This window comes from Aedes aegypti, chromosome 2, assembly GCF_002204515.2.
Source record: "Aedes aegypti strain LVP_AGWG chromosome 2, AaegL5.0 Primary Assembly, whole genome shotgun sequence".
In the NCBI taxonomy this organism is placed as follows: Eukaryota; Metazoa; Arthropoda; class Insecta; order Diptera; family Culicidae; genus Aedes; species Aedes aegypti.
In genome coordinates, this window is record NC_035108.1 from 26775735 (window position 1) to 26798744 (window position 23010).

Here is a 23010-nt window from a genome sequence, read left to right on the forward strand (position 1 = left end):
TCAGGAAAATCACAAATGATTTATATTTTTGATTCATGTAATACAAATTTCAAATTCCATGGTGGATCTGGGCTTAGGTCCGAATTTGTTGGTGTAATTGTAAAGTTTGGACCTGAGGATCAAAAGATCCAAAGCTTAAGAAAGGAAGACCCGTGTTGGAATTTGTGTAGGCTATTCTATGGGTTTTTTGGGTACAGAGTGATACTTTTTCAATTTTAACTCAATGAAAATCAGCATGACATTTTAATGTGAAAAATACCTTGAGATCTTGAAAACTTAGAAAAATGGTGTATCCGGGAAAGTTCTTGGGTAGGTAAAGGGCAGTTTTTATTCGATACAATAGAATAAAAATTTCCCATCAGGCGTCGCTAGTGAGCATAAAATTTTTCTATTGTAAGGTTTTTAAATCTTCCAAGATAAGTCCATTGCCGTAAACAGATTCCTGAAAACATGGTAATCATGTATATATTGTCCTAAACGATATCGAACTGGGCATCAAACTTCAAGATGATACTTCCGGAAGCATAGTCAAAGCAATTAGAAAAACGGATCACTCTATAGTAGGTTCCAAGTGCCCTGGGGGAAGTGGCTGATTTAAAACGTGTTCGGAATTATATCAGCATCTTCTTCTTCTTGACATTACGTCCCCACTGGGACAGAGCATGCTTCTAAGCATAGTGTTCTTATGAGCACTTCCACAGTTTTTAACTGAGAGCTTTCGTTGCCAAAGTTGCCATTTTCGCATTCGTATATCGTGTGGCAGGTACGATGATACTCTATGCCCAGGGAAGTCAAGGAAATTTCGTTTACGAAAAGATCCTGGACCGACCGGGAATCGAACCCAGACACCTTCAGCATGGCTTTGCTTTGTAGCCGTGGACTTTAACCGCTCGGCTAAGGAAGGCCCCCCAAATTATATCAATATGGGTATTAAACTTCAAGATTTTTCAAGGGAACGCTTCTGGAAGTATTTTTAGAAACACCGGCTGTAGTAGGTTCCAAGTGCCCCAGGGGATGTAGCCAACTAAAAGCATTTCTGAAACCATTTCAATATGGTTATCAATCTTCAAGTTTTTCAAGGGTATGCTTTCGGAAGCATTTCTAGAATAACTGCTGCCATGACCACTAGGCCATTCCTTATTTTTCGAAAATGCGAAATGTTATAAGTTCGTCATTGTAAAGTCCTTGTTTTGGTAGCACGACCCATCTCACTTTTCTCGGTATTTGCAGCCGGGCAGAACCACGGCTTCACATCGGAAATCGAATTGCAAACAACCGCATTTTACACCTCGATTCTCCAATTTGAGCTTGCTCTTTTGATTCTTTTCCTCTTTTTCTTTCTGGTATTACGTCCCACTATGACAAAACTTGCTTCTCAGGTTAGTGTTCTAAGAGCATTTCCATAGTTATTAACTGAAAGCTTTCTTTGCACATGTTGCCATTTTCGTATAAGTATTGGAAATTTCCCATAGCAAAGATCCTGAACCAACCGGGAATCGAACCCAGACACCTTCATCATGGCTTTGTAGCCGCAGACGTTACCTCTAGGCTCCCATAGTCCGCGTTGGCTTATGGCACAAAATGGCAAAAGCCCTCGGTTGTCGTTTTTACGACCTCTTCGGGAGTCAATTTAGAGTCACATACTTGAGTAAGTTATTGTCTGGTTGGCTGCTGATGGCTTTTTTCCTCACGAGCGACGAGCGTAGGATACTCAGACTCCTTGGGGGACGGGGGCCTTCGTTGCCACGTAAAAGTAACAATTGAATTTCCGCGGCTCAGTGACAGCGCCAACAAGGTAGAAGTAGGAACCTACGTACCGTACCGGTTACCATCCAACGTGGCTTTCAAAGGGAAATGATGAAATATTCGCCGATGCGCGCACATTTGTCGCATCATTGTCGGTTTAATTAAATTTTGTGCCCACTGAAATGGAACATTTTCAAGTCGATCCTGAAGCAAGAATGCGGCGGCCTGGTGGTACCATCTCGAGTTTACGTTGCGAAATAATATTTTCGCGCGAATGAAATGGCTTTAGCTCTGCAACTGCAGTATCTTGTGCAGAGATAGTGCAATAGACGGATTTCACGCCAACTCGACAAAGGGATTAAGGGATTGGCAGTACCCCTTCAGAATTCCCTGAAACTTTCTGGGTGTGAAGACTATGTGAAACTAAGATACTTTACATACTTTGTTTTTTCAAAATCGATCTAGACTAACATTTGGAAAGAGTCAAAGTTTTTTTTTACTTTTTTTAGAAGCCCGTATAATTCGAAAACGATAAGACCTACAAAAAAGTGTTGTATGGGGGACTGTCGTGAAATTTCCTGACGTTTTAGAAAAAAAATGAAAAATTAAAACACATTTTCTTCACTGAAAAAATATATTCAAAACTTTAAAGTGGATTAAAAAAAACGGCCATTTCAGATTTTGATCATCCTTAAGCAAAAAGTTTCGTAATTAAATTTTCTAAAAGTCGTCCATACATTGCAAATTGGGCATATTTTAGGGAAAAAAGTTTTTTTAACTTCAATTTTTTTAAGTCCCTAACTGAAATTTATTTTTTCAAAGATTTTGTTTTAAACCGTCAAATATGATTGTGTTTTCAAGTGATAAATGAGTTTTAATCAGAAAATAGATTGTATTTTTTTTATTGAGAATAGTTAAAAAAAAAACTGGAATTATACAGTGATTATGTTTTTTAAATGCAGGCAATCAATAGACTTCGCTTCTGCCTATGAGAAAATCAACTCCGTCTAACAATCCGACGGACTTTTATGGTTTGAAAGTATTGCAAACATTGAAAAATAACAACCTTAAACATTCCCCATTAAATTCTCTTCTAGAAAAAGTTTTGTGAAAAAAAAAACTTACTAAGCGTACCTGCGTTAAACGCCAGATGAATAAGAAATAATGAATATGTTTGTATTGTTATCTACCTAAAAAAAGTTGATAAGCTCATAACTCATGATTTTATTTGCAAATAACAGTCTGCTTTTCTACCAAACAGAAAAGACTACTTAAAGCAAGGTTAAATACTGATAATTAGCGACTTTTTTGAAAATTATAACGCTGCTCAAGGATATCACTGGAATAATTCCCAAGCAACGATACACCAATTCTAGATTTACCATAAAAAAGATAATAAATTGGAAAATGTAAGTTTTATTATAATATCAGACCCATGGTACAGTAGCAGTTCAGCTATTTATTTCAAAATTGATAAATTTTGTGAAACAAATCAAAAGTTATTTTTGAGTCAGATGGAGCTGCAGCTCATTATAAAAATAAGAAAAAATTGTCAGCTTATGTAATTTCAAGAAAATACATGGATTGGAAGCAGAGTGGCACATCCCACGGCAAAGACCCCTGTGACGCTATTGGTGGCACTCTCAAGCGAATGGCAAAAAGAGCAAGTCTTGCAAAAGACTATGGAAAAAAACAATCGCAATTCGCAACTCCGCGAGGAGAACTATTCGACTGGGCAGTGAAACAAACTGATACAAGTATCACCAAATTAAATTTCTGTTATTTATCTAATGAACAATATGTTAAAATGTCAGAGGAATTGGTGGAATTTTTTGATAAGGTTAAAACTGTCCCTGGTACCCAAAAATATCATTGTTTTATGACTATTAGTGATACACAAATTGCAGCCAAACGATATACCAAATCAGAGGATGAACCAAAAATATTCAATTTATTCAGTAAAGCCCAAAAATAATGTAAATATTCATGTGCAGATACTACGTTTTAGGATGTATAGCAATAATAAAAATAAAAACAAACCACGCCTTTTTTCATAAGCATAATATTGACCCTTTCCAGACACCTGTTAAGATTGGCTTTGACCAAATAAGAAATTAAATATTATTGTGATATCTTTCCAACCATAAAAAACTCATCGGATTGTTAGACGGAGTTGATTTTCTCATAAGCGGTTTGGCGCGAGATCAATTGAATTTAATAAAAAAAACTCTGTATAATTCCGTTTTATTTCTTTTAACTACTCCCAATAAAACAAATATGATCTATTTTGTGACTAAAACTCATTTATCACTTGAAAATATGATCATACTAGACTATTAAAAGCGAATTAAAAATAAAATAAAAAAATCATTTTGGACTTAAAATAATCGACGCTAGAAAAACTTATTTCTCTAATATATGCCCAATTTGCAATGTATGGACGTCTGTTAGTAAATTTAATTACGAAACTTTTTGCTTAAGGATGATCAAAATCTGAAGTGGCCGCTTTTTTAAATCGACTCTAAAGTTTTGAATCATTTTTTTCAGTGTAGAAAATGTTTTTTATTTTTTCAATTTTTTTTTCTAAAACGTCAGGAAATTTCACGACAGTCCCCCATACAACACTTTTTTGTAGGTCTTACCGTTTTTGAGTTATACGGGTTTATAAAAAAAGTAAAAAAAAACTTTGACCCTTTCCAAATGTTAGTCTAGATCGATTTTGAAAAAACAAAATAAGCAAGTATCTTAGTTTCACATACTTTTGACATCCAGAAAGTTTCATTGAATTCTGAAAGTGTGCTGCCAATCGCGTGTCGAGTTGGCGTGAAATCCATCAATACAACTCTTTCTTTTAGCGTGGATAGTACAAATATTTTTAAATTGAATTGCTTCTTTTGTTGATTGAAGTTGTATTCTGATTGTTCGATGTTAACATTGTATTGAAATAAGCAATCGATTCAATGAAATTGAGCAATTTCCAGGACAACAAATCGAAGCAACCGCTAGCGCAGGAAGAAAAGGATACCGCCCATTTCCGAATTTGGTCGATTTAGGCAGGAAATGTTTAAACCTCTTTTGGAGTATCAAAATTTCCATTCAAATTTCGTAGAGAAAACTGTCGTTCCAGTAAAAGAAAACCATCAATGATTATGTGTTATTTCTTAAATATTTAGAAGAGAAGAGGCATATTCGTTTAGTTTTTTATGTTTCCTATATCCATGGAACTGCTCATAAACACTTAACTGAGAAGTAGGCTTTGCTCTAGTAGGGATGTAACGTCAAGAAGAAAAACAAGAATATTGACAAAGTCTTTAAGGTACATATCGCTGGAAAAAGTCTTTCTGCCTGCACACCTGTTATCTTCTCAAGAAAATCTCCTTTCAGTCTCCGAACACGAATAAATTTCGCAATCAATTTCTTCCGGTCGAATGACAAACATGGAAACTTGTCGTAAGTAAACGACAAAACCGGCGACTACCTACTTATCTGCATAATTCATGCACATCTGCACGGTTTTTCCAGACTTCCAGACGGACCGACTGTCGCACAGTGGCGAAGAACTTGACAAAACCCTAAAAATTGATATCAAAATTTCATTGGTATTGTATTGGGTATCTACAAGTGAATTTCTAGCAAATCACAAGTTTTGCCGGCTGCACAAAATTCTAGCAAATTTGTTCAATATAGTTGAATATATAAATTGTTAAAGGTTTACTGGATTTAGACAGATGATCATTTTGTTCTAATGTAAAAATCTAGAAAAAAAAAATCCAAAAATATGCCCTGCTATATATGAAAAAAAAAAAAAAAAAAAAAAATATATATATATATATATATATATATATATATATATATATATATATATATATATATATATATATATATATATATATATATATATATATATATATATATATATATATATATATATATATATATATATATATATATATATATATATATGTATATATATATATAGTGTGCCGGTGCCATTAGTGGACTAGGGGAAGAGCACCAATTTTCGACCTAGCACTAATTTTCGACCCATCCATACGTTTTAGGCCTACTTTGTATGAAAATCCGAAAATTGGCACAGATTTTTTGTAGGTCGAAAATTAGTGCTTTTCCCCTACCTAAGCTATAAAAAATCATGACAAAATTACGAAAAGTCTTAACCGAGATCTTTAAGCGTCAACAGAAAGATTTCAACCCCTACTATATGAGAAAAATATAAAAAGAGTGATAAAACTAATGTTTTAACATAGAATCGATTGAGCCACTATTGGAGATTGCAGCAAGCCGTGCTGCGTTTTGAATTTTCTGTCACGTTTACTTCGGTTCCGCGTTTCGGCCGGTGAAAAATAGATTCGGCTGATGGCGCTATGCCACCTTCAAAATTTTTTGTGCTCTCGTTGTTCCTGAATCCGCCGATATTAGCAGGTGCAACGTTATCCAGGTTGTAGTGCTTTGTACAGTGATAAACAGCTGCAATAAAATTGGCTGATAGTGCAGTGATTTAAGTGTTATTTTCTATTTGCGAAGATTTTAATGATGGCTTGTGGCGTGCTAGATTTTTGCATAATTCCGTTAGTGTAACGCCACCTGGATAGTTTTTTTTTCGTTTGGAATAAGTGTGACTTTGACAAAATAAGATAGAAAAGCACACGGTTGTGAGATTTTCAGCATTTTTAATTTTATGGTTTCTGATAATAAGTTTTGAAAACCTGTGTTAAGTATGAAAGTTACCTTCGATGATGATTATTGTGCTACGCAGAAATTAGTTCAAACCAAATTCAGATATGAAACCATTCAGAGGATGTCGATTCAAATTCCCAACGGATTAATAATAAAGTTTTTGAAGAAACGTGGTTTTACTCGGCGATTCGATAAATGGACGGATTTGGTGAGTTTGTTTCGATTTAACCGCTATTACTAATTCTGGACTATTATTGTAGCATGGGGTTGGGTCATTTAATCTTCTCGTTTCAGAGCGCGAGTAATGGCGCTTAAACCAAAGCTTCTAAGTTAGGGCACAAGGTGGAAATACCTGTGTCTCATCCCTGGAAGACGAACACGCATGGAGTGACTTTAACTTTCTTAGCAACGTCACTCCCAACGATGATGAAAACATTTCATACACACATACACTCAATTACAAAAGTATACTAAACTACACATACACTATATTTCAATTCGGTCACACCACTCGCTTATAGTGAATCCTAGATCATTTCCCTTCCCATCATCCAACTCCTTGACATCTATGAGAGCGTCGGTGAGTCGCTGGCCTCTCTTCAAGTAGGTGTCATATCATCATTTTCCTTTCCTTTCCTCGTAACGGAGAAGATGAGCGTGGCCGACAATGAAAATTATCATGTCTTTGCATATCTGACTTCCGATTGGATAACTATTTGATCCAAAATAGTTTTCCATGAGCAATTGGAATAAGTGTTGTAAAGTTTCTAACATGACAGCAAGCATGGGAAACACTCACTCAGTTTTTGTGTTTCCCTCACTCGCTTCCACGTACAGTCGGGAGCGAGAAAGCCGTTTCTCAACCCAAGCCGAACGTTTCAATTTCCAGTGCCCATTCTGCTCCTTCGGCGAGCGCCAAGCGAAACAAAAAACGGCAACTGATTGAGTCGCTACCGATTCTAAAAGCCGAAGGCAACCGAATGCATACCGAATGATTGTTTACATTCTGATTCCGTTGGAGTGGCATTCGGATTTGAGTGCTGATGAGTGTTCACTGACTGGCAATCCACACCACGGAATGATTCAGTGAGTGGGAATCCGCTCACTCAGTTCAATGCATTCGGCGAATGGATGCTTAATGCTTTCACTCGTGCCTCGCAGATACAAGTGTATTGGTATTCACTTCTCTTCGTGTTTCTTCCGATTCTTGCTTTTACACAATCGATTTTGACGCTTTCATGCTACACTCTACCCAGTACGATTCAGCTATCACTGAATGTTCGGTAGCAGCAGATTTTTTGCTATTTTTTATCGGTGGCGTTCGGGTGAGTGAGTGAATTTTCCCATGCTTGCATGACAGTTTTTAGTATGCAATCTACGAAATACTCCGTTACCACGCAACGCAACGCAAAAATCGATTGAGCCACTATTGGTACTCGTGTTCCAGTAGTTGCGCTAGTGCTCCAGTAGTAGACGTTCGGGAATGATACAAAGAATTTTAAACAAAATGGTAAATTTTTACATAGGTTTAACATTTTTCCCTCGGAACAGCAACTAATATCTTTTGAATGAAGCATAAAGATCAGCTCTAGGGCTTTTCTTCATTTTAATACATCCAGTTCAAAAACTGCTCCCATTCGTTGATCCACTACTGGAACAAAACGGCAACTACTGGTGCAAGGGAGCAAATTTTTACATAAACTTAATTATTTATATGACTTTTTGATAAAATAAAAAGCTGAAATTTGGCAAATCGACTAAACTAGAGACGATCTATGCACCAAAAATAGCACATGTCGTTTTTATCAAAAAATGTTCGTTTTATTCCATAGTCCAATTTACTGGTACATTACAACCATTGGTACCAGCACCCTATATGAAATTTTCATTATGATTACTGCATAAATGCAGAAATGTGATTAAAGTTTGACTGAAAGTGGAATCAGCATATAATAACTAGTCAATAGCTAACATTTCAGCCTTTTTGGATCATTTTATAGGTTTTGTCCAACTCTTGTATGAAGACCCGCCACTGTGCTCCGTCGTCCTCATCGTCAATTTCGTCTTTAATCTTCTTCCCATCATACAGGTTCGCTCATCCATTTTCGATAAGCCGAAAAAATACCGGACTTCTATCCGTCACAACCTACTTCTCTATGATCGGCGGGGGTGGGTCTCGAGCATCAATCAACTTGCCGGTGCAAATCAATATTAGATGATTTGGCGTTGAACGGATAAACGACGAGGCCAAACAGAAGGTCACCCCGTTCACCGGGAATCGTCCAACCCAACGCGAACCTTAGCTGACAAATGTAGCAAAAAGTAATACGCGGCGTGAGTGTGATGTTCAGTGGTTCAGTTGATCGGTGCCCGAGAGAGGGAAAGGGATTGGGAGATTTTCCGAATCACTTCAAAGTCAGAGGAAAATCCAATTACCCAAACAGGATAACTGATTGAAGTACGGTCATAGTAGGTATTGCTGTGGGGATGATTGCTTTTTTTAAATAACCGTTTATTTCATTCTTGCAAATCGATTACTGCGATGAATCTATTAGACTAAAAAAAATGATATTTTAATTCATTGAAGTATGGTCAAGAAAGCATATTTACGAAGAAAGATGCTTTTAGAGCTTTAAGCGAAGTTTGCACTTCAACAGAAAAGTAATCTCCTATCTCTATACGTGGGAAATTTCTTGCAAGTAATGCTCAAGAAAACAACTTTTGTTTGATCGCAGTACGCAGTTCAAAAGAAATGTCAATTCAAATGGAGCTTACTGTAGAAAATTTCTTGACTATTTCTTGCGCAGAAATTTTTACTTTTCATGAGCGGAACAGCTTACCTAGCTTTAGTACTGAATTTTAGACCAATTTGTTTTTCAGTTGTTGGTATTGTCTGTCAATTTGACCCCAGAGCACTTTGACGGGGTTGTAACTTTTTTGTAGTGAGCCGATTTGGTTTTTCAGTTTTTCAAGTTTTTCAATATTCGAAAGGATTTTTCCCAATTATCTTGAAAAATAGTTTTCTAGAGTATCTTTTGTGAAAATTGTCACGTTGTTTGTGTTTTGGGGGTCATGTTGACCCCAAATTCAAATAGCTGCAACTTCAAGAAATACAAATGGATTTTTGATTTTTCTGCAGTTTAAGAAAGTGAAATTCAATTGAGTTTAACTGCAAAATATAAAAAAAAAAACAAAATTCATAGCGGGGAGGGGATATAGTGAAAAAAGTTCCAAAAAACAGCGAATTTTTGAAACTTTGGACGCCTATATCTCAGAAACAGTTATATATATAAATTATACTTTCTTCGGACAAGATTTGCGTCGAGGAAAGGACCAACATAGTACACATTGGATTTTTTCTCTGTTCGGATGCGCCACTGCGACCATTATTTAGATCTCTATTGTGGCATTACCCGTATCCTTAGTGTATAGTGCATGTCGCATTACTCCATTTCCATTGGAAGGTAATGAAGCATCGATTTTTGTACAGTTCTTGTTTTGATTCTTTAAAGATTGATAAAAATCGAATGTGATGAAAAGTCCCGCTATTTACACCCTTCATAGAGAATTACATCTCAGCGGAGGCGCACCCCTTAGCAAACATAATCGATTCAATTTCTGAGGGACGAAATCGGTACTACTGAGATTTGACCATGCAACGGAACTCTAGTCCCATCCTTGTTTCGCTTTTAGTTTAGTCCCAGAAAAATACTAGGAAAAAAGGGCTTTGTACTAGCAGCAAAACCGAGTCAAGCTAGAAAATTTGTTTAGTAAATAGAATTCACGTGAGTCCTTAACTTACCACTACTTAATAGTTCTTATTTAGTTAATACTCATGAATATTATCGTAGCTTCAAGTGTAGTCTCGGGATTGACCAACTCCGAGTCTTTAACCATCTGCTAGGTAAAATAGTTCAATTTCAGAAACTGTTGCCAGTAACAAGGACTTTGTACCGCGAATCCTTGAACTACCAACATATATTACTCTAGCCCGACAAACAAGATGAGATGGTAGATCTTAACCCGTAACACACCACGAAAAGGTGATCTACCACTGTTACGGGTAGAAATACATACACATTGGTTTGTTTATAATATTACCGTATGATGGCGCTAGCTTGGAAAATGTTACTTTATGAAGCTTACATATTTGTTATGAGCTTATAAATCTCAAGATGCTTAGGATTTGGAAAAATGATTATTTCAGCAAAATTGCTCATTGAATCAATTGCTATAAGCTACAAATTTGCCTAATTAAACAAAAAACTGCCACTAGGAGGCGCTGGTGAGCGTCAAATATTTCACACTTATATATCAAATGTTTGAGTTATATTACATGACTTGTGTCTTTGGCAATGTTGTTCATTTGATCAACAACTACAAAATGCTTTTTCAGTTGATTCCATATGTTTCTAGTAGGTGGAGCTAGTGAGTACATATTCCAGAATGAAGATCAAAAAATAGGCTGTGTGTTCAGTAAAATTGCTAGTTAGGCTAAGAGCAATGATTAGCGTACCTGATTAGTATGAAATAGCATCATACATTTAAACCCCTCAAGATTATTAACTCAATATTGGTACTTTCGGAAAATTTGTAAATTCGATAGCCATTATCGAATTAAATTCATATGTGGGTTCTCCATTATCTGGCATTACGAAACTATGATGAAGCAAACAAATACTAAAGGTTTCTAAAACCGTAACCACCAATTCAATAGTTGCCAACTGAGAAGCAACGAACATTTTGTCGACAATACCTACAACTAAGTTATCAGCGATACACAAGGTTTTGAAATATTCAGCTTACTAGTGTCCCTCAGTTGCAAAAAAATCGAACTAATCAGACAAGCCTGCCGATCAAACCTTCCATAGCCGAGTGATTAGAGCCTGTGGCTACAAAGCAAAGCCATGCTGAAGGTATCTGGGTTCGATTCCCGGTTGGTCCAGGATCTTTTCGTAATGGAAATATCCTTGACTTCCCTGGGCATAGAGCATCATCGTACCTGCCACGCGATATACGAATGCGAAAATGGCAACTTTGGCAAAGAAAGCTCTCAGTTAATAACTGTAAAAATGTTCATAAGAACATTAAGCTGAGAAACAGGCTCTGTCCCGTCCCTACTGGGACCCACTGTAATGCCAAGAAGAAGAAGAAGAAGACGATGCTATCTGAGTATAGCAATATATTCGTAGGTTAAATCCGGGTCAATAGAAACGTAAGTTTTTTTTGTCTAGCTCTTCAGAATTGTCCACCAATGTTTTATACATGACACTATTATTTTCCACAAAAAATTCAATATCATCAAATTTCATAGCTATAAGAAGTTACGAACAAAAGTTGTGGCGCTTTGAAAGTGCGTTTCGGGTCATATTGACTCGAACACCTAGAGGAATCTCTGCAAGATCCCTGGAGGAATCCATGGAGAAACTCCTGGAGTAATTACTTAAGGACATACATGGAAGAACTCCTGGAGTAATCTCTGAAGGTACTCCTGGAGGATCTTCTGGTTGAATTCTGGAGGAAATCCTGAAGAAAATCCAGGAGGAATAAATCAAAGAATTCCTGGAGGAATCCCTGGAGTAACTCCTGGAGTAGTTCCTTAAGGAACGCCTGGAGGAATATTTGGAGGAATACCTGGAGTAACCTCTGGAAAAACTCCTGAAGGAATGCCTGGAGAAACTCCTGGAATAACCCCTGGAGAAACTCCTGGAGTAATCACTGGAGGAAGCCCTGAAGGAACTCCTGGAGAGATCAATGGAAGAACTCCTGGAGGAATCCCTGAATGAACCTCTGGATTAATTTCAGAAGAAATTTCTGGAGGAATTCCTGAATTAAATCCTGGAGGAATCCTTGGAGAAACTCATGGAGTAATTCTTTAAAGACCTCCTGGAGGAATATTTGGAGGAACTTCTGGTGAAATATTTGAAAGAATACCTAGAGTAATCCCTGGAGAAACTCCTGGATTAATTGCTTAAGGAACACCTGGAAGTATATCTGGAGGTATTACTGGAGGAATATTTGAAGGAATACATGGAATAAGCTCTGAAAAAACTCTTTAAGGAATATCTGGAAGAGCTCCTGGAATAATTTCTGGAGTAATCACTGGAGGAATCTCTGAAAAAACTCCTGGAGGAATCCCTGAAGAAATTCCTGGAGGAATTCCTGAAGAAAATACTGAATGAATTAATTTAGGAATTTCCGCAGTAATCCCTGGAGAAATTCCTGAAATAATTCATCAGGGAACTCCTGGAGGAATATTTGGAAGAATTCCTGGATGGATATTTGAAGGAATTATTGAAGGAATATCTGGAGTAACCTGGATTAATTTCTCTACCGGCAGCTTCATTTTTTACCGCTAAAAAAATATTCAAATCGCAATTACTTTTTTGTTTCTCAATATTTTTGCCCCATTTTTTCACAAGACCTCAAAAAACTCTTTTTATTTAAGGATCCTTATAGATATAACTCATTGGTGATCTAGTTTTGAAGATATTCAGATGTTCCTTGGGGGACCGACATTCTCCATATAAAATGTCTTTGGCGGCCATTTTGTTTTTGGTCAATTAATCAAAAAAATAAAATGTGTACTATATAATGCCAGGTAATAAGGACTCTGATAAAATCATACAAATCAGTTCAGTATTCATGGAGAAATCTGAAAATTACGATGAGGCTTTTTAGACTTTTAAAGGTCTTTATTTGTCCAGTGTGGTACCAGAAACATAAATGCTCATTACTCAAAGACAGCTGCATCAAATTGCTTCTTTTTTTCACAACATACTCACAGTAATGTAACATTCCGAGGAGTGAATATCCAAATACGATAAAAAATCTGTAACCTGAGGTATTTACGTGGGTTATGGCTACGCGTCGGTCCCCCAAGGAATTTTCGAATGTCTTCGGATCCAGATGACCACCGATCAGTATCGACACATATTCTAAAACTAGAGAGTTTTTTGAGAGCTTGTGAAAAAATGGTACAAAAACATCGAGGAACAAAAAAGTTATCGCGATTTGAATATTTTTTTAGCGGTAAAAAATGATACTGCCGGTAGAGGGGTTAATCCCTGGAGGAACTCTTTAAGACTTTTGGAGCAATTCCTGAAGGAACTCCTGGAGGAACATTTGGAGGAATACCTGGAGAAACTCCTGGAGTAATCTCAGGAGAAACTCCTGGAGTAATTCCTTATGGAACTCCTGGAGGAATATTTGAAGGAATACCTGGAGTTACTTCTGGAAAAAAAAAACTCCTGAAGGAATTCCTAAACGATCTCATTTGAAATATTTGGAGGAATTTTTGGAGCAATACTTGGAGGAATAATTGTACGAATTCCTGTAAGAACTCTTGGACGAGTTCCTGAAGGAACTTTTGGAGCAATTCTTGAAAAAATCCTGGATGAATTTCTGAAGGAAAAATAGTTCAAGAATACCTGGAGAAATCTTTCAAGAACCCCAGGATAAATTCTTCAAAGAATTTCTGGATGAACTCCAGGATGAATTCCTCAAAGAACTTGAGGAGGAATTCCTCAGCTAACTACTGGAGGAATTTCTAAGAAATTCCTAGGTATACATCAAAAAACACCTGGAAGAGCTTAAAACTCTGTTAGTCTCTTTCTAAAATCTGTGATCTGTGATACAGATATCTACGCAAGAACAGGAAAAAATCTGTGTAATTACGGATAAATTTGTGTATGTGGCATAACTAATTCTCTGTCATGTGTATGTAGCTGTGAGATATCTGTGCATTACCATGGTTATAGCAGCAGGGCGCTTGAAGCAAACAAAAGTTTGCCCAACGGCTCTCTTCGATTTTGCTGGGTAACGGTTTGAAACGGAAACACGCTACGAAACGTTTCCCAGCAAAATCAAAAGGGGTCCGTTGGGCACACTGAACAAAGGCTGCAAGTGCTTTAGTACTTCTATTTAATGTTTCAATGTGTATCACCCGTAGTGGAAATCCAGGTTGTTGGAGAATTCCATGAATAAATGCAATTCACCATTTGGCTAAATGTTGTACATTCTTTGAGAATGTGTAGATGATATTAATAGTTTTGATATTAGCTGCGGGGCTATCGATTTTCGCAATCCTTTGGCTTTTGTTCGACCTTTTCGATCTCTGGTAAAGGTTTCAAAAGTATATGCAGGTGGATTGCATAAGTGATGGAACACTTCTTAACGACTCTGCGGATGAGGCAAGTGGAACTGAAACATCCGGCAGCCGAAAGCCTTTTGTGAGCTGCTCTGTTATAGGACCTGGAAAATGCATCACTTCCAAACAGTTAAATTCGCCGACGAGCTTGTCAAGCAAAATCTTTGCTTGAAGCCAAACATTTCCCGGTTCTGCATAGTCAGGATGAAGTAAGTACATTGTGGAACGTCCATCAGCTCCGGCAGATTAATTGTGTTGCTTCTTTTTGGAATCCATCACGAACTGAAGAACAAATTAAATAAGCTGCAAAATTTCTTCCGCTTGATGCCCGGAATACAAATTGATAAGACGATAACCGACGAATCGCAAAAACCTTTTGTTCTGTATAATAAACTAAAGCACAGCTCTTCACGTCTCTATTAGTCACAATGACATTAGCCCTTCCATTCGAAGGATCATTGTTAACTATTCTTCCACTTCGAGACAATGACCGGCTTGTTTTAGAGAATTTGCTTTGTTGAGATCCATTTGGTGCGAATAAAAAGCGAGAGCATTGTGCGTCACATTTAGACTGGAAAATGCGATAATCTCTTCTTGACGAGTGCGGAAACCCCCTTCTTCCCGTTTCGTTGTGGCTTTTTGATGGGCGGCAAGCAAGGGCCTATAAATAACCTCTCGCTATAAAGTGGAAAAACACAAAACGCCGCTCCATCGAATCGAAAACACGCCTCTGCAGGACGGTGCAACCGGCGTTGTAATTCATTCTCTGATGGTATAAAACGGTATACAAACGTCGACATATAACTTAATGGCGTAGTAAGATGTGTCACATCAAGTCGTTTCGAATGATTCTTATTGGGTGTCTCATCATCGTCTCGTCATGTGAGTTTACACACTTGAAATTTGGTATAGGGCTAAACTGGATAAAACGGTATAATACGTTATGGTTCAGTTTAGTAAGTTCCGACTATTAATGTTATCATAAAATGAACAACGACTTGATGATATTGACTGAACATTCTATCCTCCTATCCTTCTATCCTTCTTTAAGGTGAAGATGAATCGAAGCCAAACCATTTTTTCAAGAACACAAGTCTAGAGAACCGAACATTAGTTTAAGCTAAGAACTCAATCGATTGGTTACCACCACCAGCAAATCAATCGATAAAGTTTTCAGCTCAAACGGAGATTCGGTTCTCCAGATTTGTTCTCTTGAAAATTTGAGATATAGCTTCGATTCATCTTCACCTTAATTGTAGACGTGCAATTCGATCTTTAAGTGTTCACTGGTTGAAATATGGCATAACTTTGGATCATAGAAAAGTTTATGTATTGAAAACCATCTGGAACTACGAAAAGTGTTTCTACAACAATCCTACATTTTTTTGCAGAAAATTTAAATCCTTTCCACTTACCGCATCTCGAAGTCTTTGATCTCCTCGGTGGTCAGCGTGTTGGTCACATCCAGCAGTTGCCGCATGTTCTCGTCCCGCTGCTGCTGTTCCCGTTGCAGTTGCTGCCGGTTCTTTCGGCGCGACGACGACGACGAGGAAGACGATTGGTGCTCCTTGCCCTGCTCCACACTGATAAAGTCTCCCTCATTCTTGAGCAGAATCGTCTCCACCGACGAGTAGTCCAGGCTGAGTGACGGCTGCAGCGAGCAAGTGAGCGAGCGAGTGAGTGATGATCGAGAAGAAAGAAAAACAGAAAAAAGAAACACTCGTCAGTTTGCCTTCCGGTTCCTCACATATACAGTGTTGGACAAAAAAAACAAAATGATTTACTTTGTATGGTTAGATCTAAGATATTTATGAACTTCTTACGAAATTATCACAATATCCTAGACATAACTTAAATTTCAACATATACCTTTATTTATTTTTTTTTCGTTTCACGAGTTCAAAACCAAAAACGTAAATAAGTGATTGTTTGACAACGTGTTCGGCGTGCTGTGAAAATTTCATTCAAATCGATTAATAACAAACTGAGAGCTAGACCATAAAAGCTGACCATTTGGTATAAAAAAAAGAGACAAATGTATTGTCCAATACTTTATGTATACACATTTCGGGCTGTTTGATTGTTCTTGTTTTCCCTAACGTTCCGGCCCAGATGTCGGATTTCGAGGAGAAAAAGTTTATTGCGCGAATCGGAATAAATGGCTAACGTAAACATGGAGCTGCTACGGGAACAAACATGGACAACCAGCCGTCTCCAGCAAAGCAGGCGGGTGAGTCATGGCATGTCATGAAGCGACCGACCGTCGCTCCCAGACGATGATGATGGAGACGCAACGTGCTTCGTTTTTCTCGGTTTCCGTCATTCTTTTGCTTCTTTCTTGAAGTGTGACGCGATACCGTCGTTGGTTCACGGTAAAAAATCAGCACGTTCGATTGAATAGATTGATAACTTGACTCAATTCAAACACCAATCACCATGATTTGAAGAGTTCTAACTTTGGATTTGCTCTACTGTCTCTAGAACAAGACTCTGAAGTGAAAAGTCGTTGATTTTGAACATCATGTCTTTTGTGTAAAATCAATCATTGACAGCTCGTTGTAGAAAGTGATTGAGATCAATTCAAACTCTTTCAACAGATGCGAGTTGGTGTCGAGGTAAGACACTTAGACTTGCACTCCGAAGATTGGTGGTTCGAATCTGGGTCAGGCGGACATGTTTATTATAACTTTTTTTTTATTTCAAATCAAAACATACAGCGTTGAATTCAAGTGCTGTTACCTTGATTTTGTCAAGATTCAACAGTAGTGCAAATCCAAGTGCAGAACTATTGATAGCATGGTGCTTATTTTTTACCGTGTTTGATGGACAGAGACAGAGGGTGTTTTGAACAAACTAGGTGGCCAAAAGTATTTCGAGACATTTTTTGCATTCTTTATGTTCAGTGAAACACGTTTTGAATGGTATTGCGATGTATCATGGGTGCCTCACAAACTTAAAACAAATCACAGCTTAGGGACTGTCCATCAATAATGTAAGGGTTTATGGGGGGAGGGGGGGGTTTGAGATTTCTTACGCGCCATGCAATTAATTTTTAATTTTCATACCAAAAATCTTACCATGGGGGGAGGGGGGGCGGTTTGGAAAACCCCGAAAATTGTCTTACGTAATTAATGGATCGCCCCTTAACAGTTAAAAAAACCCGAATTTAAACATTTAATTCCACTAGAGTTTGTATCCTTTGACAGATACGCGTATTTTGACCACAACCGGTTTTTTTTTTTTTTTTTTTTTTTTTTTTTTTTTTTTTTTTTTTTTTTTTTTTTTTTTTTTTTTTTTTTTTTTTTTTATAGTAGGGTGCAAAAAAGCTTCAAAAGCCAGGGCTGTTGTGTGTTGGCACGGTGTGGGACTCACGTTAGGCGTGCTTAACCACTAAAAAACTTTCCCTACTGCTCCTGTGCCTCGATCCCCCCCGGAACTACATCAGGCAACTTCCTCGGGGGAGGGCTGTGCTCATGCACTTCTTCAATCTCAGCCTCTAACTGTTCTGCTAGTTCGCTGTTGGAGCGTTTTGCCCAATTGGCGGTTGAACATCTCGCCGGGACTTTGGACAGCTTTCTGTGCGACGACGCATACTTCCCTTGAGCTGGCCTCGCGTCAGAGCTCTGTTGATCTTCAACTGGACGCTCATGTGCACTTCGTTGCGCTACGACGACTCGTTCTCCGCTGCTGCTGTTCGAGCTCTCCTTGTTGACCAGTTGGATGCCGAGGTCGGTCCAGCGATTCCGGTTGGAGGATGACTTCCGGTTCACTGGCGCCCAGACGACCCAAAACTGGTTTGTGACGATCGATGCTACTCGGCTTAGTCCCCGACGGTGGAGCTAGCCTACTCCGGCTACGCGCTTCTTCATGATTCGATACTGGCCGGTGGAGTGCCGAAGTCGGTCCAGCGATTCCGGTTGGAGGATGGCTTCCGGTGCACTGGCGCTCCGACGGCTCAAGCCGGTGATACGCTACGTACTACTCAGAGTAGTCCCCGGCGGTGGATCTATCTTACTCCGACGAAGATTTCCCCGGCGGCGGAAGATCTCCCGAACCGATGCTATCCGGACAGATGCCGAGGTCGGTCATGCGATTCCGGTGGAGGGAAGCTTCCGGTTAACAGGCGCCCCGACGATCATTTGCCGGTGCAACAACGCGATCTACTCAACTAGTCCCCGGCGGTGGACTTAGCCTACTCCGAAGCTGGCCGGGCAGATGCCGAGGTCGGTCCTGCGATTCCGGTGGAGGGAAACTTCCGGTTCACAGGCGCCCCGACGACCATTTGCCGGTGCTATTTCGCGAATTACTCAGCTGGACCCCGGCGGTGGACTCAGCCTACTCCGACTCGACGTTGGTTGGCCAAGTGCCAGGGTCGGTTCTGCAATTCCGGTTGGAGGATGGCTTCCGGTTTGCAGGCGCTCGGACGACTATTAACCGATACTACGCTACGCCCGCTCTACTCGGTCTAGTCCCCGACGGAGAATCTAGCCTACTCCGATCGCGACCCGGAGCTCTCTGGTCTTCACGCCATCTCCTTTGCAGCAACGACATATTCCCATGTTCACCGCATTCCAGGTGCTTTCATGCTGGCACATGTTCTGCACGATGTTGTCCGGATTTAGGACGTTTGCGGTTTCTGGCATCATCTCGCTTCGTATATCCGTGAATCGAGGGCAGTCGAATATAACGTGCTCCGGTGTCTCCTCGATATTTGGACAGGCCGAACAATGTGGAGATTCTGCGTGTCCGAATCTGTGCAGATATTTCCGGAAGCATCCATGGCCTGACAGAAACTGGGTCAGGAAGAAGTTAACTTCTCCATGTTTTCTGGTCGTCCACACCGACACGTTAGGAATGAGCCTGTGGGTCCACCTTCCTTTCTCCGAGTTATCCCACTCCTGCTGCCACCTGGCCATTGTGTCCAACCTAATGGTATTCCTCACATTCCTGGTGTCCCTTTGCTGGTAACATGCGATGTCCTCAGCCAGAGTGATGCAGATGGGGATCATTCCGGCGATAACGCACACTGCCTCCGATGATATAGTGCGGTAGGCACTCGCAACCCGTATAGCCATGAGCCGGAACGTACCTGCCAGCTTATCTCGATTACGTTTGGTTCCCAACGCTGCAGCCCAAGCCGGGACTCCATACCTCAGTATAGACGATGATACGATCGCTAGAAGACGCCTCGTGCTGCTTCTTGGTCCTCCAATGTTGGGCATGATCCTGGCTACGGTGTTAGCAGCTTTCGCTGCCTTTTCGCAGGTCTACGTGGCTGTTGAAGTTTAGCCTGTCGTCGACCATTACTCCGAGATGCTTTAGAGAGCGCTTCGATGGGATTGCGTGCCCTCCGACGTTGATTTCCAACTGCTGTACCGCCTTGCAGTTGCTGACCAGCACCACCTCCGTTTTATGATGAGCCAACTGCAGCTTGACTCCCGTCATCCACGATTCGATGGTGTCTAGCGATTCCGCCGTCAGCATCTCCACCTCCTCCGCAGTCTCACCAGTTATCGCGAGAACGACGTCATCTGCGAACTCGACGATCTCGACTCCATTTGGCAGTGACAAGGTTAGCACTCCATCGTACATCATGTTCCACAATGTTGGACCAAGTATGGATCCTTGTGGAACTCCCGCCGTGACTTCAATTGACATCCGTCCCTGGTTTGTGTCGTAGACCAGTACCCGGTTCTGAAAGTAACTTTGCAGAACTTTACATAGATATCCTGGAACCCGCATTCTGTGTAGGGCTGCGGCGATAGCCTCCCAACTGGCACTGTTGAACGCGTTCTTGACGTCTATTGTTACCACTGCGCAGTATCGATTGCCTCTCCTCTTCTGCTTGGACGCTTTCTCCGCGCACGCGATGACTGCCCGAATAGCATCCACCGTCGAAGTCTTTTTACGGAATCCGAACTGCCTTTTCGACAATCCGTTCTCGCCTTCCGTGTAGATCGTCAGCCTGCCGAGGATGACCTTCTCCAAAAGTTTGCCAAGAGTATCCAGCAAGCATATTGGTCTATATGAAGCAGGATCTCCTGGCGGTTTTCCCGGTTTTGGCATTAACACCAGCTTCTGCACCTTCCATCTGTCTGGAAAGCAGCCTTCCGCTAGACACTTCTGCAATGCTGTCCTGAATATGTCTGGGAACGCCAAGATTGCTGCCCTTAGCGCAACATTAGAGATACCATCTGGTCCGGGAGCTTTGTTCAGCTTCAATCCATTCGCAACCGTTATCAGCTCGGCGTTAGACACATGTATACCGGCATTTTCCTCATCTACGTCAGCGTACGGTGTGGGCGGCAACGCTGTTGGAGCATGCGTAGGAAAGAGACCGTTCACTATCGCCTTCAGTTTGTCGGGACACATTTCAGTTGGGGTAACTGGGCCCTTGATCTTCGCCATCACTACTCGATAGGCGTTGCTCTGGCCAGCCGGTAGGTAGGGTGCTGAGTCTGTCGTTCCACCAGTATGCAGGACGCCGTTGATTTCTTGGCTCCAATTTTCTCGGCATAGTTGCGTCACACGCTCTCGCCAACGCTTCTGTCAGCTCTCCTGCATCCATGTTTGGAGCGTCGCTTACTGCTCGGAGTGCTTCGACAAAAAGATCCTTATCGAAATGCTTCGTCTTCCACCTTCGTTCTCCATTCCTCCTCTGCCATACTGAACAACTTCTCTGGCCAACGCAGTAGTGGATCGCCTGATGGTCACTGTGGGTGTATTCTTCGCTAACTCTCCAGTTCATATTGGTGATCAGCGACGGGCTGCAAAAGGTCACGTCTATGATGGACTCCCTACCGTTTTTGCGAAATGTGCTAGCGAGACCGTTGTTGCACAGCCTTACGTCGAGCTTCGCTAGAGCTTCAAGCAAACTGTAGCCTCTCGCGTTGATCAGTCTACTACCCCACTCCACGGCCCACGCATTGAAGTCTCCTCCGATTGTTTCTGTTGTCGACTGCCACAACAGTTGTTGTGCGGCGTCGCAATGGTTGAGGTTCACCTGCGTTATCTCCATCATCATTACTGCCCTGCCTTCGCCTTCTGATATTTGGGGCACTTGAAGCCACCCGTCGTATGGGCGTTACCTTCCTCCACCTTACACAGCATGCACCTAGGTGTATTCAGGCAGTCCCTGCCAACGTGACCTTTTTCACCACATTTCCTGCAGTGTTCGGACCTGTCCGGACCTTTGCAGTTTATTGCCCGGTGGCCGAAATCCATGCATTTGAAGCATCTCTCCACCGGATTTGTCTCCCAAGGGATCAGTTTCAGCGGGCAAACCGACCATCCCACCTTGATCTTACCAGCCTCGACGAGTGTTTTGGCTGCTGCGGCTGGTAATCGGATCGTCGCTATTTGCATACCTCCGTAAGCTCTCCTCAGCCGGATGGACTGCGGTGCTTCTTCCAGGTTGCATTGGGATAACAGTGCACCCCTCACGTCGTCTTCTGTTGTGATCTCGTCCAGTTCTCTGCATTCGATCACTGCCTCCTGGGATAAGGCTCTCACGCTTGCCTCGTTGCCCAGCGACTTCGCGACGAGCTCTCGGCAGGCCGAACTCTTGATCGACGGATCTTTTTTAAGCTCAAAGAGCATGTCACCTTTCTGGGTGCGCCTGGTTCTCACCACGTTTTCACCCAGCTCCTTAAGCTCTGGGTCCTCCCTCACTCTCCTGAGAATCGCCGCGTAGCTTGTCTTATCGCTTGCCTCAATGACAAGAGCATCGCCCCTGAACCTCTCGCGAGGTGACCGTCGCTTTTCTTTCTTCTTCGGTTCCTTTTTTTGCCGCTTCCTCTCCTTACGAGCTGTATTCTTCTCCTTTTGACCTTTCACGGTGCGCCATTCACTGCCGTTCTGCTCACTGACGCACTCATTGTCGCTTCTCTGCTTTTTGGGATCTTCCTCCTCTCCTGGTGTATCCCTCGTTCTTTTTTCCGAGCGGGTGGTCGGATTGCTCCTAGGCGTCTCCTGTGCAACGGCTGTTGCATTCACCGAAGTTAATGCTTTTTCTGCTTTTTCCGCTCTACTCCGCAATTCCTTCTGTCCGCGTTCTGCGGCTGTAACGGCAGACTTGATGCTAGTGACCAGCTGCTTGATTCTGAGGTGGACGTTGTTTGACCTCAACTGTAAGCCGTCTTCAGTGTCATGTACTAGATTCGATTTCTTCGTACCTAGATTGAGCATCCTTAGATGCAGATATGTTTACAAGTATCTTAGAAATTTAACACTTATTTTTATAGATATGTCAAATAATTGAAGGATAGCTTATATATGGCTTAAAAATTTCAGCGGCAGTGAATCAATTGTCACCCAACACGCAACAAAAAAGACATTGTCATCTTCAGTTCTTGTTGCAACAATTTTGTTCCGCAACATCAGTTTATCATCACTTGAACAGAATATGACAATAATTGATC

General features: G+C 40.7%; 1 protein-coding gene across 3 annotated transcripts in view; it reads right to left on the reverse strand.

Annotated features, from left to right (window-relative positions):
* The window catches only part of LOC5577804 (serine-rich adhesin for platelets), a 572874-nt gene that overhangs the window by 144568 nt on the left and 405296 nt on the right, over positions 1-23010 (reverse strand). For all 3 annotated transcript variants that reach the window (XM_021840347.1, XM_021840346.1, XM_021840348.1), the window contains one exon: positions 16006-16241. In XM_021840347.1, coding sequence (XP_021696039.1) covers positions 16006-16241 — 236 coding nt within the window. The remainder of the gene's footprint in view (positions 1-16005; positions 16242-23010) is intronic.